General features: G+C 52.0%; 1 protein-coding gene across 1 annotated transcript; it reads right to left on the bottom strand.

The window, feature by feature from the left end:
• Window positions 1–201: 201 nt before the first annotated feature.
• On the bottom strand, window positions 202–18,206 carry C9H6orf136 (chromosome 9 C6orf136 homolog). The gene is made up of 6 exons (XM_075322498.1): window positions 17,985–18,206; window positions 16,771–17,247; window positions 14,437–14,525; window positions 14,143–14,343; window positions 680–749; window positions 202–602 (listed from the first exon to the last, which is right to left on the bottom strand). The coding sequence occupies exons 1-6, from the start codon at window positions 18,093–18,095 to the stop codon at window positions 471–473; spliced, it is 1,080 nt and encodes a 359-aa protein (XP_075178613.1). The 5' UTR covers window positions 18,096–18,206; the 3' UTR covers window positions 202–470.
• Between the last annotated feature and the right edge of the window lie 395 nt (window positions 18,207–18,601).

Raw genomic sequence — 18,601 nt, 5'->3', positions numbered from 1 at the left:
TTGAAAATATTTATCATTGGCCTAAGGTCCATGTCGATACCCTAAGGGCACAGACGGGGGCTTTTATTGTATGGTCTTTGCAGACTGACTCCAGGCCATCTTTTTGACCCCCCCCCCCCCATTTTTCAGATTCAGACATAATTTTGTACAATAATCTCCTCCAAACTCATCCAAAAAAGAAACAACTTCTGGACACACGGACACTTTGTTATAATTTAATTATGTACAAGTATATGTTACAAATCCACAGGCAAAGTTCAAGGTTGCGCATGCAGACACAGCAGTGCAGAGTATTTCAGAGCCTCCGGTGGCGCTCAGATGCAGGTAAGACTACGGACTTGTGGATGGTGATCGGAGTATGGGCACAGCTCGTCCTACCCGTGCTCGTTGCTCGGCTCCTCTGTCTCAGTCTCTTCTGCCGTATAATGTAGGACGTGCAGCAATGAGGGGGCTTCGCTCCATGGAGGGGGTCACAGTTCTTCAGGCATTTTAGGGTTAGATAGAAGATTTAGAGCGGGTCTTTCTTCTCCCAGTCCAAGAGCAAGCAGAGCAGCGGCCAAAACTGTCTTCTTGGTAACCGTGATGGTGGAAGACGGCATTACCTGTAAGAGACACAGGTACAGATCTCCATTGCACCGTCCTAGGGGCCACATCTCAGCACTGGGTCTATATCACTTACCCGCTCCAGCTTATGGAGACATATCAACCCATCCGTAGCCAGCTGGAAGGTAGAGAAAGCATCATATGTCCTGAAAACGAGAAAGAAGGTCAGTCCGACTGTGGAGAAACAGATCTGCACCGATCCCCGAAGATTAGGATTTAGGCCGGAGTCACACTTGAGAGAGACTCATGTGAGTCTTGCATCTAATCACCTGGCACGGCCGCCCGCTCTCTGGATTAGAGCGTGTCAGCTGCATGTATTTCTATGCAGCTGAGGTGCTCCTGGCCGGAGAGTGTGCAGCTGTGCCAGGTAATGCGATGTGAGAAACTCACGCAAGTCTCGCATCGCAAGTGTGACTGGCCTTATAATGAGACAGACAAAAAGTCTTTCTTCAGCGCTCTATTGGGAGACCCAGACGATTACGATTGGGGTATAGCTACTGCCCTCCGGAGGCCACACAAAGCACTACACTAAAAAGTGCAAGGCCCCTCCCCCTCTGGCTATACCCCCCCCGTGGTATCACGGGTTCTCCAGTTTTCAAGCTTTGTGCGAAGGAGGTCAGACATCCACGCATAGCTCCACAGATTTTAGTCAGCAGTAGCTGCTGACTATTTCGGATGGAAGAAAAGAGGGCCCATATAGGGCCCCCAGCATGCTCCCTTCTCACCCGTGGATGGTGTTGTAAGGTTGAGGTACCTATTGCTGGTACAGGGGCTGGAGCCCCACATGCTGTTTTCCTTCCACATCCCCTTGTAGGGCTCTGTGGAAGTGGGATCCTGCCGGCCTCTAAGCTCTGACGCCGGGCTCCATCCACAGACCCAGTTGAACCTGATGGATATGGAGCAGGAGTACAATCAGGGACATGGCCCTGCATCATACAGGTACTCTGTGTCCCCGGCAGGCACAGACACACTCCGGGCTGGCTGGGTGTTGTAGTGCGCCGGGGACCGTAACGTTGGAGTTAGTGTTCCTACAGTTTACTGGGGGACTTTGTGTTGTGGGAACGCAGCGCCGACCCCCACTGGACCGGGCGGCGCTGCTGTGACTTGTGGTGCGCCGGGGACACGCCGACCGCGCTTTTACGGCGGCGGCGTTTATAACTTTAGTCCCCGGCTTTTTGCGGCCTAGCTCCGCTTCGTTCCCGCCCCCACCCTGTCAATCAGGGTAGGGGAGAGACGCTGTTTCGCAGCAGCGACGAGGGCTGGAGCCTGATTTACATGCTCCAGCCCTCTCACTAGGCACAGAGGGAAGCAGGCTTCCCGCTCTTAGTCAGGAACGCCCAGGGCCCGCCCCCCCTCCTCTCCCAGGACGCCGGCAGCCATTACATGCAGTCTGGCTGGAGGAAGGACGCAAGGCTCTGGGAGACCTGGACTAGGGGGCTTTTGGAGATCACACACCCGCTCTTAAGCGGGCGGTAAGCGGCTTTTCAGCTGGCCCCTCTAGTGCCTCAGTGTGTATTGGTGTACTGTGTCACCAGATATATATATTTATTTATTTCTTGCACTGTGAGGTCGCTTCCTGGCTGGATACCCCAGATCGCTCTGAGGAAGCAGCAACATGTCATCCACAAAACGCAAGGCTGCCAAGGCTAGGGCTGTGTACACTGCGTGTGCTGCATGTGGGGCTGCTCTACCAGCAGGTTCCAAAGACCCCCATTGTGTGCAATGCTCAGATCCGGTGCTGCTTCGCCAGCCGGAGTCCGGAGAGGTAGTGACCCAGGCTGAGACGCTTGTAAGTCCTGCCCCGGTGTCAGGGACAGACTTTGCAGTTTTTGCTGATGGAATGTCTGTGACTATGGCAAAGATCCTTGAAACTTTGCAATCCATGACTGGGGCTCAGTCTATGGACACGGCGAGGTCTCTGTCCTCTAATCCCCCTCAGTTGGAATTAGTCCAGACTGCAAGGGGGTCCCCGGCTTCCCAGGCTGAGTATTATGACTCAGATGATAGCCCCAGCCACCCTAAGCGAGCTCGCTGGGAAAGACCCTCAACGTCATCACACTGCTCAGGGTCTCAGCGCAATCAGTCGCCCTGTGATGCGTCTGAAGAGAGTGATCAGGAGTCTTATCCTGGAACCCCTCTCAATCTGGATACCCCGGATGGGGACGCCATGGTAAACGATCTTATCTCAGCCATCAATAGACTGTTGGATATTTCTCCCCCAGCTCCTTCTGCAGAGGAGGCAGCAGCAGAGCAGGAGAAGTTTCGTTTCCTCTATCCCAAGCGTAAATTGAGTGCTTTCGTGGATCACTCTGACTTCAGAGAATCAATCCAGAAACACGACGCTCATCCAGAAAGGCGTTTCTCTAAACGTTCTAAGGATACACGTTTTCCTTTCCCCCCTGATGTGGTCAAGCGCTGGACCCAGTGTCCAAAAGTAGACCCCCCGATTTCCAAACTTGCAGCTAGATCCATAGTTGCAGTGGAGGATGGCGCTTCACTTAAGGATGCCAATGACAGACAGATGGACCTTTGGTTAAAATCTGTCTATGAAGCTATCGGCGCGTCGTTTGCTCCAGCATTCGCAGCCGTATGGGCGCTCCAAGCTATTTCAGCTGGTTTAGCAAAAGTGGATGCTATCATACATCCAGCGGCGCCGCAAGTGGCGTCCCTTACCTCGCAGATGTCTGCGTTTGCGTCTTACGCTATCAATGCGGTCCTAGAATCTACCAGCCGCACCTCAATGGCGTCCGCCAATTCGGTAGTTTTGCGCAGAGCCTTGTGGTTAAAGGACTGGAAAGCAGATGCTGGTTCCAAAAAATGTTTAACCAGCTTGCCTTTATCTAGAGATAGACTGTTTGGCGAGCCATTGGCTGACATCATTAAACAGTCCAAGGGTAAAGACTCTTCTTTACCCCAGCCCAGATCAAGCAAACCTCAGCAGAAAAAATGGCAGCAGAGGTTTCAGTCCTTTCGAGGTTCGGGCAAGACACAATTCTCCTCGTCCAAAGGGACTCAGAGGACGCAAAGAAGCTCAGATTCCTGGCGGGCTCACGCACGCCCCAAGAAAGCAAATGGAGGAACCGCTTCCAAAGCGGCTACCTCATGACTTCCAGCCCCCCCCCTCCGCATCTCCGGTTGGGGGCAGGCTCTCCCGCTTTTCCGACATTTGGACGTCACAGGTCAAAGACCGGTGGGTGACAAACATTTTGTCTCGCGGGTACAGAATCGAGTTCAGTTCTCGTCCTCCAGCTCGGTTCTTCAGAACCTCCCCACATCCAGACCGAGCAGATGCCCTGCTGCAGGCGGTGGACTCCCTAAGAGCGGAAGGAGTAGTGGTTCCTGTACCGCCTCAGGAACAAGGGCGAGGGTTTTACTCCAATCTCTTTGTGGTTCCAAAAAAGGACGGCTCGTTCCGTCCTGTTCTGGATCTAAAGCTGCTCAACAAACATGTGCACGCCAGACGGTTCCGGATGGAAACCCTCCGCTCTGTCGTTGCCTCAATGTCTCAAGGAGACTTCCTTGCCTCAATAGACATCAAAGATGCTTATCTCCACGTGCCAATTGCTACAGAACATCAACGTTTTCTACGTTTTGTGATAGGAGACGACCATCTCCAGTTCGTAGCTCTGCCATTCGGTCTGGCGACAGCCCCCCGGGTCTTCACCAAGGTCATGGCGGCGGTGGTAGCAGTCTTGCACTCTCAGGGACACTCGGTGATCCCTTACCTAGACGATCTACTTGTCAAGGCACCCTCTCAAGAGGCATGCCAACTCAGTCTACATGCTACGCTGGAGACTCTACAGACGTTCGGATGGATCATCAACTTTCCAAAGTCGAATCTGTCACCGTCACAGTCGCTAACGTATCTTGGCATGGAGTTTCATACTCGAGCAGCGAGAGTGAAGCTTCCGCTGAACAAGCAGCGGTCCCTACAGACAGGGGTGCAATCCCTCCTTCAAGGCCAGTCGCACCCCTTACGGCGCCTCATGCACTTCCTCGGGAAGATGGTGGCAGCCATGGAAGCAGTTCCCTTTGCGCAGTTTCATCTGCGCCCACTTCAATGGGACATTCTCCGCCAATGGGACGGGAAGTCAACGTCCCTGGACAGGAAAGTCTCTCTTTCCCAGACGGCCAAGGACTCTCTACAATGGTGGCTCCTTCCCACCTCATTGTCTCAGGGAAGATCCTTCCTGCCCCCATCCTGGGCAGTGGTCACGACAGATGCGAGTCTGTCAGGGTGGGGAGCAGTGTTTCTCCACCACAGGGCCCAGGGGACGTGGACTCCGCAGGAGTCCACCCTTCAGATCAATGTTCTGGAAATCAGGGCAGTGTATCTTGCCCTACTGGCCTTCCAACAGTGGCTGGAAGGAAAGCAGATCCGAATCCAGTCGGACAACTCCACAGCGGTGGCATACATCAACCACCAAGGAGGGACGCGCAGTCGGCAAGCATTCCAAGAAGTCCGGCGCATTCTAATGTGGGTGGAGGACACAGCATCCACCATATCCGCGGTTCACATCCCAGGCGTAGAAAATTGGGAAGCAGACTTCCTCAGTCGCCAGGGCATGGACGCAGGGGAGTGGTCCCTTCACCCGGACGTGTTTCAGGAAATCTGTCGCCGATGGGGAGTGCCGGACGTCGACCTAATGGCGTCCCGGCACAACAACAAGGTCCCGGCATTCATGGCGAGGTCGCGCGATCAAAGAGCTCTGGCGGCAGACGCATTAGTTCAAGATTGGTCGCAGTTCCGGCTCCCATACGTCTTCCCACCTCTGGCACTCTTGCCCAGAGTGTTACGCAAGATCAGATCCGATTGCAGCCGCGTCATACTCGTCGCCCCAGACTGGCCGAGGAGATCGTGGTATCCGGATCTGTGGCATCTCACGGTCGGTCGACCGTGGTCACTGCCAGACCGACCAGACTTACTGTCCCAAGGGCCGTTTTTTCCATCAGAATTCTGCGGCCCTGAACCTGACTGTGTGGCCATTGAGTCCTGGATCCTAGCGTCCGCAGGATTATCTCAAGGAGTCGTAGCCACAATGAGACAAGCTAGGAAGTCTACGTCTGCTAAGATCTACCACAGAACGTGGAAGATTTTCTTATCCTGGTGCTCGGCACAGAGAGTATCCCCTTGGCCATTTGCATTGCCCACCTTTCTTTCCTTCCTGCAATCGGGGTTGGAAAAGGGCTTGTCGCTCAGCTCCCTTAAAGGGCAAGTCTCGGCACTATCCGTGTTTTTTCAGAAGCGTCTAGCACGTCTTCCTAAGGTGCGCACGTTCCTGCAGGGGGTCTGTCATATTGTGCCCCCGTACAGGCGGCCGTTAGATCCATGGGATCTGAACAGGGTACTAGTTGCTCTCCAGAAGCCGCCTTTCGAGCCTCTGAAAGAAGTTTCCTTTTCTCGCCTGTCACAGAAAGTGGCGTTTCTTGTTGCGATCACATCGCTTCGGCGAGTGTCGGAGCTGGCAGCTCTGTCATCCAAGGCTCCCTTCCTGGTGTTCCACCAGGACAAGGTAGTGCTGCGCCCCATTCCGGAGTTTCTCCCTAAGGTCGTATCCTCGTTTCATCTTAATCAGGATATATCCTTGCCTTCCTTTTGTCCTCATCCGGTTCACCGGTATGAAAAGGACTTACGTTTGCTAGATCTGGTGAGAGCACTCAGAATCTACATTTCCCGCACGGCGCCCATGCGCCGTTCCGATGCACTTTTTGTCCTTGTCGCTGGTCCGCGCAAGGGGTTGCAGGCTTCTAAAGCCACCCTGGCTCGATGGATCAAAGAACCAATTCTAGAGGCCTACCGTTCTGCGGGGCTTCCGGTTCCTTCAGGGCTAAAAGCCCACTCAACCAGAGCCGTGGGTGCGTCCTGGGCATTACGACACCAGGCTTCGGCTCAACAAGTGTGCCAGGCAGCTACCTGGTCGAGTCTGCACACTTTCACCAAGCATTATCAGGTGCATACCTATGCTTCGGCGGATGCCAGCTTAGGTAGAAGAGTCCTGCAGGCGGCAGTGACACCCCCGTAGGGGAGGGCTGTTTTGCAGCTCTAACATGAGGTATCTCTTTACCCACCCAGGGACAGCTTTTGGACGTCCCAATCGTCTGGGTCTCCCAATAGAGCGCTGAAGAAGAAGGGAATTTTGTTACTTACCGTAAATTCCTTTTCTTCTAGCTCTTATTGGGAGACCCAGCACCCGCCCTGTTGTCCTTCGGGATTTTTTTGTTGTTTGCGGGTACACATGTTGTTCATGTTGAACGGTTTTTCAGTTCTCCGACGTTATTCGGAGTTAATTTGTTTAAACCAGTTTTCTTTTTCGCTCCTAATTGGGAGACCCAGACAGTGGTGTATAGCTACTGCCCTCTGGAGGCCGCACAAAGAACTACACTTAAAAGTGTAAGGCCCCTCCCCTTCTGGCTATACACCCTCCCGTAGGAGTACAGATTCCTCAGTTTTAGCTTTGTGCGCAAGGAGGTCAGACACGCACGCATAGCTCCATTGTTTTTAGTCAGCAGCAGCTGCTGACTATATCGGATGGAAGAAAAGAGGACACATATAGTGTCCCCAGCATGCTCCCTTCTCACCCCACTGTATGTCGGAGGTGTTTGTAAGGTTGAGGTACCCATTGCGGGTACGGCGGCAGGAGCCCACATGCTGATTCCTTCCCCATCCCTTTTTACAGGGCTCTGGGTGAAGTGGGATTTACCGGTCTCCAGGCACTGAGACCGTGCTCCATCTACAGCCCCTGGAGAAGATGCTGGATGGAGCGGAGTACATCAGGGACATGGCCCTGCATCCTCAAGGTACTCTGTGTCCCCGTGCAGGCGCTCACACCGCAGCTTGCTGGGTGTTGTAGTGCGCCGGGGGACATCAGCGCTACGGCGCTTGTGCCAGGCCTCATTCAGCTTCGCTGAAGCAGGCACACTAGCGGGAAACGGTCGCGCCGGCCGCTGGGACTGCGGCGCGGCTGGCACTTGTGGTGCGCCGGGGACTTCAGCGCGGCCCGCGCTTTTACGGCGGCCGCGCTGATAACTCGAGTCCCCGGCTTTTGCGGCCTCCTTCCGTTCGTTCCCGCCCCCGGACCTGCCAGTCAGGAGAGGGGCGGGACGCTGGCCACGTCTAGGAACGGTCATGCCGGCCGCTGGGACTGCGGCGCGGCTGACACTTGTGGTGCGCCGGGGACTTCAGCGCGGCCCGCGCTTTTACGGCGGCCGCGCTGATAACTCGAGTCCCCTGCTTTTGCGGCCTGCTTCCGTTCGTTCCCGCCCCCAGACCTGCCAGTCAGGAGAGGGGCGGGACGCTGGCCAGGGCATCAGCGCTGAGGGCTGGAGTCGTTTTTACATACTCCAGCCCTCACATTCGGCACAGAGGGGACACTGTTCCCGCACTTTTGTTTGGGAACTCCCACGGACCGCCCCTCTCCACAGACGCCGGCAGCCATTCCTGCTGACACGCTGAGCTGCAGAGGGGAGCCGGGGAGACCCAGACAGGGAATCTGCAGCCTCTTACCCGCTATTCAGCGGGCGGTAAGCCCCCTCTTGTGCCAGTATTATTCTTAGTATTTTGTTTATACAAATACTTTGTACTGCATAGCGCTGGTCGCCCTTTGGCTATAGACTCTCTCACATTGCAGAGAGCCAGCAACATGTCGTCCGTAAAACGCAAGGGTGCCAAGGCACAGACGTTATATGCTTCCTGCACCGCTTGTGGGACTTTTCTACCAGCAGGCTCCACGGACCCCCATTGTGTGCAGTGCTCGGCCCCTGCGGCGCTTGCACAGTCGGGACCTCTGCTGGACGTGACCCAGGGTGTACCACCTGTGAATGCTGTCCAGGTGACAGGAACTGAGTTTGCAGCTTTTGCTGACAGAATGTCTCTCACTATGTCACAAATTCTTGACACATTGCGAGCTAGGCCTGTACTTCAGGCCACGGACACTGTGCAATCATTGCCCCCTGGTCCCCCTCAGCTCCAAGCTCCGGGACGGGCATATACACCTCAGGGTGAAGACTCTGACTCGGACGATGGCCCCGGGCAGCCTAAGCGGGCTCGCTATGACGGGCCTTCACATTCATCTCAATGGTCAGAATCCCAGCGAGATGAATCTATGGGTGATGAGGCGGACGTAACTGATCAGGATTCTGATCCTGGGACCGCTCTCAATCTAGATACACCAGATGGTGACGCCATAGTTAATGATCTTATATTTAACATCAATAAGATGTTAAATATTTCCCCACCAGCTCCTCTTGTGGAGGAGTCAGCTTCGCAGCACGAGAGAATCCATTTCAGATACCCTAAGCGTACTTTAAGCACTTTTCTGGACCACGCTGACTTTAGAGACGCAATCCAGAAACCCCACGCTTATCCTGAAAGGCGTTTTCCTAAACGGCTTAAAGATACACGCTATCCTTTTCCCCCTGAGGTGGTCAAGGGTTGGACCCAGTGTCCAAAAGTGGATCCTCCAATTTCCAGGCTTGCAGCTAGGTCCTTGGTTGCAGTTGAAGATGGAGCGGCACTTAAAGATGCCACTGACAGGCAGATGGAGCTCTGGCTGAAATCCATCTATGAAGCGATTGGAGCGTCATTAGCGCCTTCTTTTGCGGCCGTATGGGCACTCCAAGCTATCTCAGCCGGGCTTGCGCGAGTTGACTCCGTCACACGTGCATGTGCCCCGCAGGTAGCACCATTGACCTCGCAAATGGCGGCATTCGCGTCGTACGCGATTAATGCTGTTCTTGACGCTACAAGCCGCACGGCAGTGGCGTCAGCCAACTCCGTTGTTTTGCGTAGGGCCCTGTGGTTGAGACATTGGAAAGCAGATTCTCATTCCAAGAAGTGCTTAACCAATTTGCCTTTTTCTCGTGACCGATTGTTTGGAGAGCGTTTGGATGAAATCATCAAACACTCCAAGGGTAAGGACTCATCCTTACCGCAACACAGACAAAACAAACCCCAACAAAGGAAGGGTCAGTCTGGTTATCGGTCCTTTCGAGGACCGGGCAGGTCCCAATTCGCATCGTCAAAAAAGACTCAAAAGGACCAGAGACGCTCAGATTCTTGGAGGTCTCAGTCACGCCCAAAAAGGGCAGCCGGAGGAACCGTTGCCAAAACGGCGTCCTCCTGACTTGCGGTCTCTGATTCCCACACCCGCGGTCGGTGGGAGGCTTTCCCACTTTGGCGACATCTGGCTGTCACACGTCAAAGACCGTTGGGTGAGGGATATTCTGTCTCACGGGTACAGGATAGAGTTCAGTTCTCGTCCGCCAACTCGTTTCTTCAGAACTTCTCCACCACCAGACCGAGCCGATGCTCTGTTGCAGGCGGTGGCCGCTCTAAAGGCGGAAGGAGTGGTGACCTCCGTCCCGCTTCAGGAACAAGGTCACGGTTTTTACTCCAATCTGTTTGTGGTCCCAAAAAAGGACGGATCGTATCGGCCCGTCCTGGATCTAAAGTTGCTCAACAGACACGTAAAAGTCAGGAGGTTCCGGATGGAATCCCTACGCTCCGTCATAGCCTCAATGTCTCAAGGAGATTTTCTAGCATCAATAGATATCAAGGATGCGTATCTCCACGTGCCGATCGCACCAGAGCATCAGCGTTTCCTACGCTTCGTCATACACGACGAACACCTACAGTTCGTAGCGTTACCTTTCGGTCTGGCAACAGCCCCCCGGGTCTTCACCAAGGTCATGGCAGCAGTAGTAGCTGTTCTGCACTCGCAGGGTCACTCGGTCATCCCGTATCTAGACGACCTGCTTATAAAGGCACCCTCTCAAGAGGCATGCCAACACAGTCTGAAGGTGGCACTAGACACTCTCCAGAGTTTCGGGTGGATTATCAACTTTCCAAAGTCTCATCTAACCCCGACCCAATCTCTGACTTATCTTGGCATGGAGTTTCATACTCTATCAGCGATAGTGAAACTTCCACTGGACAAGCAGTGCTCGCTACGGACTGGAGTGCAATCTCTCCTTCAGAGCCACTCGCACTCACTGAGGCGCCTCATGCATTTCCTAGGAAAGATGGTAGCAGCAATGGAGGCAGTCCCGTTCGCGCAGTTTCATCTGCGCCCTCTACAATGGGACATTCTACGCCAATGGGACGGGAAATCGACGTCCCTCGACAGGACTGTCTCCCTCTCTCAGACTGCCAAGGACTCTCTCCGTTGGTGGCTTCTCCCCAACTCATTGTCACAGGGAAAGTCGTTCCTTCCCCCGTCCTGGGCAGTGGTCACGACGGATGCGAGCCTATCAGGGTGGGGAGCGGTGTATCTCCACCACAGGGCTCAGGGGATGTGGACTCTGGAAGAGTCCACCCTGCAGATCAATGTTCTGGAAATCAGAGCAATCTATCTTGCCCTGCGAGCCTTCCAACAATGGCTGGAAGGCAAGCAGATTCGGATTCAGTCGGACAATTCTACGGCGGTGGCTTACATCAACCACCAAGGGGGAACACGCAGTCGCCAAGCTTTTCAAGAAGTCCAACGGATTTTGACGTGGGTGGAAAGCAGAGCGTCCACCATATCCGCAGTTCACATCCCAGGCGTGGAAAACTGGGAAGCAGACTTTCTCAGTCGCCAGGGCATGGACGCAGGAGAATGGTCACTTCACCCGGACGTGTTTCAGCAGATCTGTTGCCGCTGGGGGACGCCGGACGTCGATCTGATGGCGTCACGGCACAACAACAAGGTCCCAGTTTTCATGGCACGGTCTCACGATCACCGAGCACTGGCGGCAGACGCCTTGGTTCAGGATTGGTCGCAATTCCGTCTCCCCTATGTGTTCCCACCTCTAGCATTGTTACCCAGAGTTCTCCGGAAAATCAGGTCCGACTGCCATCGAGCCATACTCGTCGCTCCAGATTGGCCAAGAAGGTCGTGGTACCCGGATCTGTGGCATCTCACGGTAGGCCAACCGTGGACACTACCAGACCGTCCAGATTTGCTGTCTCAAGGGCCGTTTTTCCATCTGAATTCTGCGGCCCTGAACCTGACTGTGTGGCCATTGAGTCCTGGATCCTAGCGGCCTCAGGTTTATCTCAGGAGGTTGTTGCCACAATGAGACAGGCTAGAAAACCATCCTCAGCTAAGATCTATCACAGAACGTGGAAGATATTCTTAGCGTGGTGCTTGGCTCAAGGGTTTTCTCCCTGGCCATTTGCATTGCCAATTTTTCTTTCCTTCCTGCAGTCTGGGTTGGAAAAAGGTTTGTCGCTTAGCTCTCTTAAGGGTCAAGTCTCCGCGCTATCCGTATTCTTTCAGAAGCGCTTGGCACAGCTTTCTAAAGTACGCACGTTTCTCCAAGGAGTTTGTCATATCGTTCCTCCTTACAGACGGCCATTGGAACCCTGGGATCTGAACAAGGTTCTCATTGCTCTCCAGAAGCCGCCTTTCGAGCCTTTGAAAGAGGTTCCCCTTTCTCGGCTTTCACAAAAGGTAGTTTTTCTTGTGGCGGTCACGTCTCTTCGAAGAGTGTCCGAGCTAGCGGCGTTATCTTGCAAATCTCCCTTCCTGGTGTTTCACCAAGACAAGGTAGTACTGCGTCCAATTCCAGAGTTTTCTCCCAAGGTGGTTTCTTCCTTTCATCTCAATCAGGATATCACCTTACCATCTTTGTGTCCGCATCCAGTTCACCAATTTGAAAAGGGTTTACATCTGTTGGACCTGGTGAGAGCACTCAGGATTTACATTTCTCGCACGGCGGCTCTACGCCGTTCGGATGCGCTCTTTGTCCTAGTCGCTGGTCAGCATAAGGGATCGCAAGCTTCCAAATCCACCCTGGCGCGGTGGATCAAGGAACCAATTCTTCACACATACCGTTCTGCTGGGCTTCCGATTCCATCTGGACTGAAGGCCCATTCTACCAGAGCCGTGGGTGCGTCCTGGGCATTACGGCATCAGGCTACGGCTCAGCAAGTGTGCCAGGCGGCTACCTGGTCGAGTCTGCACACGTTTACCAAACACTATCAAGTGCATACCTACGCTTCGGCAGATGCCAGCCTAGGTAGACAGGTCCTTCAGGCGGCGGTGGCCCACCTGTAGGAAGAGGCTGTCTGACAGCCCGTTCATGTGGTATCTTTTTACCCACCCAGGGACTGCTTTTGGACGTCCCACTGTCTGGGTCTCCCAATTAGGAGCGAAAAAGAAGAAGGGAATTTTGTTTACTTACCGTAAATTCCTTTTCTTCTAGCTCCAATTGGGAGACCCAGCACCCGCCCTATTTGTTCTTAGGGTTTCGTTTTTTCGGGTGCACATGTTGTTCATGTTGTTTCTTAAGTTCTCCGATCGTGTTATCGGATTGAATTTGTTTTTGAAACTGTTATTGGCTTTCCTCCTTCTTGCTTTGGTACTAAAACTGAGGAATCTGTACTCCTACGGGAGGGTGTATAGCCAGAAGGGGAGGGGCCTTACACTTTTAAGTGTAGTTCTTTGTGCGGCCTCCAGAGGGCAGTAGCTATACACCACTGTCTGGGTCTCCCAATTGGAGCTAGAAGAAAAGGAATTTACGGTAAGTAAACAAAATTCCCTTCATTGGCTTTCCTCCTTCTTGCTTTGGCACTAAAACTGGAGAACCCGTGATACCACGGGGGGGGTATAGCCAGAGGGGGAGGGGCCTTGCACTTTTTAGTGTAGTGCTTTGTGTGGCCTCCGGAGGGCAGTAGCTATACCCCAATCGTAATCGTCTGGGTCTCCCAATAAGAGCTAGAAGAAAAGGAATTTACGGTAAGTAACAAAATTCCCTTCGTTACGTTTACTGACGCCCGGATAGACCTGACACCATGATGATGCGATCAAAATACTGCAGTCAATATTAAACCGCAGCATTTAACGGGAATCTGTCACCAGGTTTTTGCTCCCTGATCTGAGAGCAGCATAATGTAGAGACAGAGACCCTGATTCCAGCGATGTGTCACTTACTGAGCTGTTTGCTGTTATTTTAATAAAATCACTGTTTTCTCTGCTGCAGATCTAGCAGTTGTACAGAGCTCATAAATATGCTGGACTACCTGCAGCACGCCAAGTAGTCCTGTAGTGATAAAATCACTTAAATCAGCAGTAGATTATCACAATTACACTAAGCAGCCTAGTAAGTGGCACATCACTGGAATCAGGGTCTCTGCCCCCTATGTTATGCTGCTTTCAGATTAGGTGGCAAAAACCTGGTGACAGATTCCCTTTAAGGGGTGACACAGCAGTGAGCGGAGTCCAGCTCTAGTTAATGCTGGTGGCGGCTGTATAAAACAGTCGCCACCTGCCCTGTGTGGAACTCCTGTACCTGCTACATGACTTTATAATGTCATGTAGCAGAAGCGAAGGGGTTAAAAAAGGAGCATAAGATTAGAAAAACATGGCTGCAGAGCAGAAACAGCGCCACTCCTGTCCACATTACTAAACTGCAGCTCTGCCTCATTCAGACTGCGCAAGAGTGGCGCTGTTTTTGCTGGAAAGCAGCCATGTATTTCTTACTGCGCCCTCCTCATCCCTCCGCTCGGCCATTTCTGGCTTCTGCTCCCCAGTGGTCGGGCAGCAGAGATGTCATCACCTGTAGAGGTCACTCTTGTCCCTGCGGAAGAAGTAGAGTAGGAGCAGGTGCAGCGGGAGGCCGGAGAACGACCAGCGCGCCTGGATGGTGCTGTTCTCAGGGTGGGACGTCAGCTTCAGCACCGAGATCCGCGAGTTGGTAAAATAACTCAGGAGCAGCAGGCGGGTGATGGTCAGAAGAAGCTGGTACTTCGTCAGGCCGCTGCGAGAGAAGACAAAACACGGGCGGTCACCACTGGCCGCCATCGCCTACGGTAGAGCTTACTGACATGATACACGTTAGCTCCGCTCTTACTGTAAGTGCATGTGCATCACGTTACTGACGAACTCCATGTCCTTCCTGTATAATGAATAATTTGCCGGCTTCCATAGGAAATTCGGCAACTGAAAGAAAACAGTAGAATGGTCAAAAATGAGCGCGGAGTCAGGATCAAAGGACGCATCATCTCACAATCTGAATGAAAAATAAATAGGACTCATGAAGTTTCAGACGCACTCGTCCTGCTCTTTACGGAAGATTTTTCAGCAGTCTAATATTCAACACAGACACCATGATAAGGGACGAGGCCAGAAAACCTCCTATAATCATGATATTTGACTGATAACACCTCTATATACAGTAGATAACACATGAGTCACCATTCACAATAGGTGAGGCACAGCTCACCTCCTCCTGTACAATGATTGATAACACACACATTAGAGAGAGATAGAGAGAGATAGAGAGAGATAGAGAGAGATAGAGAGAGATAGAGAGAGATAGAGAGAGATAGAGAGAGATAGAGAGAGATATATAGATAGATAGATAGATATATAGATATATATAGATAGATAGATATATATATATATATATATAGATATATATAGATATATATATATATAGATAGATATATAGATATATATATATAGATAGATATATATATATATATATATATATATATAGATATATATAGATAGATATATAGATATATATATATATATATATATATATATATATATATATATATATAGAGAGAGAGAGAGATAGAGATTAGATATAGATATAGATTAGATATATATATAGATATAGATAGATAGATAACACAGGATCCACCATTCACAATAGGAGGTATCACAGCTCGCCTCCTCTCTCCTGTACAATACCTGATAAAACCTCAATATGCAGTAAATAAGGGGTACTTCTCACATAGCGAGATCGCTGCTGAGTTACAGGTTTTGTGATGTACCAGTGACCTCATCAGCGATCTCGCTGAGTGTGGAAATCGCTGATCGTTGCACACTGTTCTGGTTCATTTTTTGCTCGTTGGTCTCCCGCTGTGCAGCACACATCGGCATGTTTGACGGCGGGAGACCAACGAGCACCGACTCTTGTGTCAGCAGCGTACGCTGGTAACCAGGGTAAATATCGGGTAACTAAGCAAAGCGCTTTGCTTGCTTACCCGATATTTACCCTGGTTACCAGCGTACACCGCTAAGCGCTAGCTCCCTGCACATGTAACCAGGGTAAACATTGGGTTACTAAGCAAAGCGCTTTGCTTAGTAACCCGATGTGTACCCTGGCTAAATGTGCAGGGAGCCAGTGCTAAGCGGTGTACGCTGAGAACCAGGGTAAATATCGGGTAACCAAGCAAAGCGCTTTGCTTAGTTACCAGATATTTACCTGGGTTACCAGCGTACACCGCTTAGCGCTGGCTCCCTGCACACGTAACCCGGGTAACTAAGCAAAGCGCTTTGCTTAGTAACCCAAAGTGTACCTTGGTTACCAAGCGCAGAGTCGCTGGTGAGATCTGCCTGATTGACAGCTCACCAACGACTATGTAGCGACGCACCAGCGATCCTGACCAGGTCAAATCGAGGTCGGAATAACTGGTACGTTGTTTAGTGAGACGGTACCCTAAACAGAATCTACTATAGGAGGTATCACAGCTCACCTCCTCCTGCTCCAGTACAATTACTGATAACACCTCTTTATACAACAGATAACACCGGATCCACCAATTCACAATAGGGGAAGTCACAGCTCACCTCCTCCTCCTGTACAATGAATGATACCTCTATATACAGTAGATAACAGAATCCACCATTCACAATAGGAGGTTATCACAGCTCACCTTTACCACTTGTACAATAACTGATAACACCTCTATATACAGAAGATAATATATGATCCACCATTCACAATAAGTGATGTCACAGCTCACCTCCTCCTCCTGTGCAATGACTGATAACTCTATATACAGTAGATAAAATAGAATCCACCATTCACAATAGGTGGTCACAGCTCACCTCCTCCTCCTCCTGTACAATAACTGATAACACCTTTGTATACAGTAGATAACACAGAGTCCACTGTTCACGAGCTGTAGGTCTCTTCATGAATCGGGATCATCAGACACGTCACTTACATCCTTTGCCCCTCAACACAAATCCTGCTCCTGTCCCTCCTGGTGTAAGACTTGTGGCTCAGTGACCGCCGCAGACAGTCATGAATTTGAGCGGCGGTGGTCGCTGTTTTTAGTAACTTCCTGGCTTCCACCACAATACATCAGCACGTGTTGGGAAGGGGTTAATATAACGTGGTGGTGACTCCTGACGCCCCTCTTTATCACCCCCTTCCCTATTCACTCACCTCGTCCCTTAGCTTCTCATACATCACTGCCAGGTGTTGCTCCATGTCAGATTTGTCGCTGCCGGGGGCCTGGGCGGTCCGGACCCTCTTGCTGGGTGTAAACACTAATAACCCTTCATGTGCTGGAGGTCGGGGTAACACTAGAGCCTGGTACGGGGTCCTGCAAACTCCAGGCTCGAACAAGCTTCTAAAACAGTCCAGCTGAGCAGCAGTGAGGTGCCAGGACTCGTGCCCTCGGCGGTGCCCGCTGCCGGGCGTGGCACGGGGTGGACATCCTACAGGCTGTGGTGGTAAATTCTGCAGTAAACAGTCCCACGTGGCTGGGCCCTGCTTGGGCGCTGGCGGTGGACACATGTGAGGGCCCGTGGGCCGGATCCGCGTGGACAGCGCAGGCGTGGGGGATGGCAGCGGTCGCCTAAGAGGAGCAGCGAGGCGAGGACAGGGCCGCAGATCCCGGAGCAAGATGGCGTCTCGAGCCTAGGACAAAACAAAAGAAAAAAAACAGGTGAGGGCAGATATGAGCGAATGCGAAGGATACGGGATATTACCCCACCACATAGTACGAGGACACAGAGGGGAAGGTCTCCATTCATCTCACTGCCCGGCCCGAAATCACAGGAGCTGTCATGTGACAGAGCAGCTGCTTCATAACCAGACGCAGCACGGCCTTCATTAGAAGACAAAATCCCATTATTGCCCAAAGCAACCAATCACAGAGCAGCTTTCATTATTCAAGAGCACTATAATAAATGAAAGCCATGTAGTGATTGGTTACCACAGGCAATATACATAGCGAGAACCAATCAGCTCTTAGCTATTATTTTTCAAGTTGCACCATAATAAATGAAAGTTGTGTTGTGATTGGTTGCCAGTTATGACAACCAACCAAAGCCCAGGATTCAATTTGGAAGGGCACAATCATGAATTAAAGCTGCGCTGTGATTGGTTGCTAGACATATATTCTGCTGGTGGTAACCAATCAGTAACTTAGCTTGCGTTTTTAAACAGGGGCTGGCACAATGAAAGCCGCATCCTGATTGGTTGCTATAGGCAACAAGTCTCATTGCTCTGACACGTGGTTCACAGTCAGGGAGGAGGGGATGATAGAAAAAGATAGAGGCTGAAGCCTGGAGGGAGTTATACGGGGCAAATGGGAATTAGTGGTTTCGCGGTAGCCATGGGTGCAGCAATAGCCGCCCATCCCCTGCACTTACCCGCATACTCTCCCGCAGTCTGCCCGTCGCTCCACCCGCGCTGCGTATCCCGCCTTTCCACCGACTCCCAACACCAGGAGCTCCGCGGAGCCGCCTCACACACAGTGCCATGGCACCCAGCACAGCGCCGCACCGCTAAACGGGCGTGACGTCACTCAAGGAAAACCGGCAACCGCCGAGGACAGATCGCACCCGAGGAGTGACCGACGTCCAATAGAGGAAGAAGACGTAAATCCATACCAGCCAATAGAAATGCCCGAAAATCCTAACCGACCAAACAGAGCTCAAAGGTGTGTGTATAATATCCAATGAGGAAATCCGTAGCTGCCAGGTATCCGCCCTACCGAGCTCTTGACCAATAGACGCGCAGCTCTCGGCTGCACTTCCGTGGTCTGCGTTCCAGCGCTTCAAATTAAGACTTATACCATAGCCAGCACCTCATTGGCTATTTTATCACGTGACCACCTAAAGCCTAATGTGATTGGTCGAGAGAATAAATAGGGCGTGTTATATATGGCAGCCATCTTTACTGAGGGCAAAGCACATGTCCTTCAATGACAAGCAGAGAGGACACTGTGAGTGCAGGGATGTGGTGCTGATACGTGGAGGGGGATGGT

Source organism: Anomaloglossus baeobatrachus, chromosome 9, assembly GCF_048569485.1.
Source record: "Anomaloglossus baeobatrachus isolate aAnoBae1 chromosome 9, aAnoBae1.hap1, whole genome shotgun sequence".
Classification (NCBI taxonomy): Eukaryota; Metazoa; Chordata; class Amphibia; order Anura; family Aromobatidae; genus Anomaloglossus; species Anomaloglossus baeobatrachus.
Note: the sequence above shows the minus strand (reverse complement) of the source record. Positions and strands in the feature narration are given on the sequence as shown.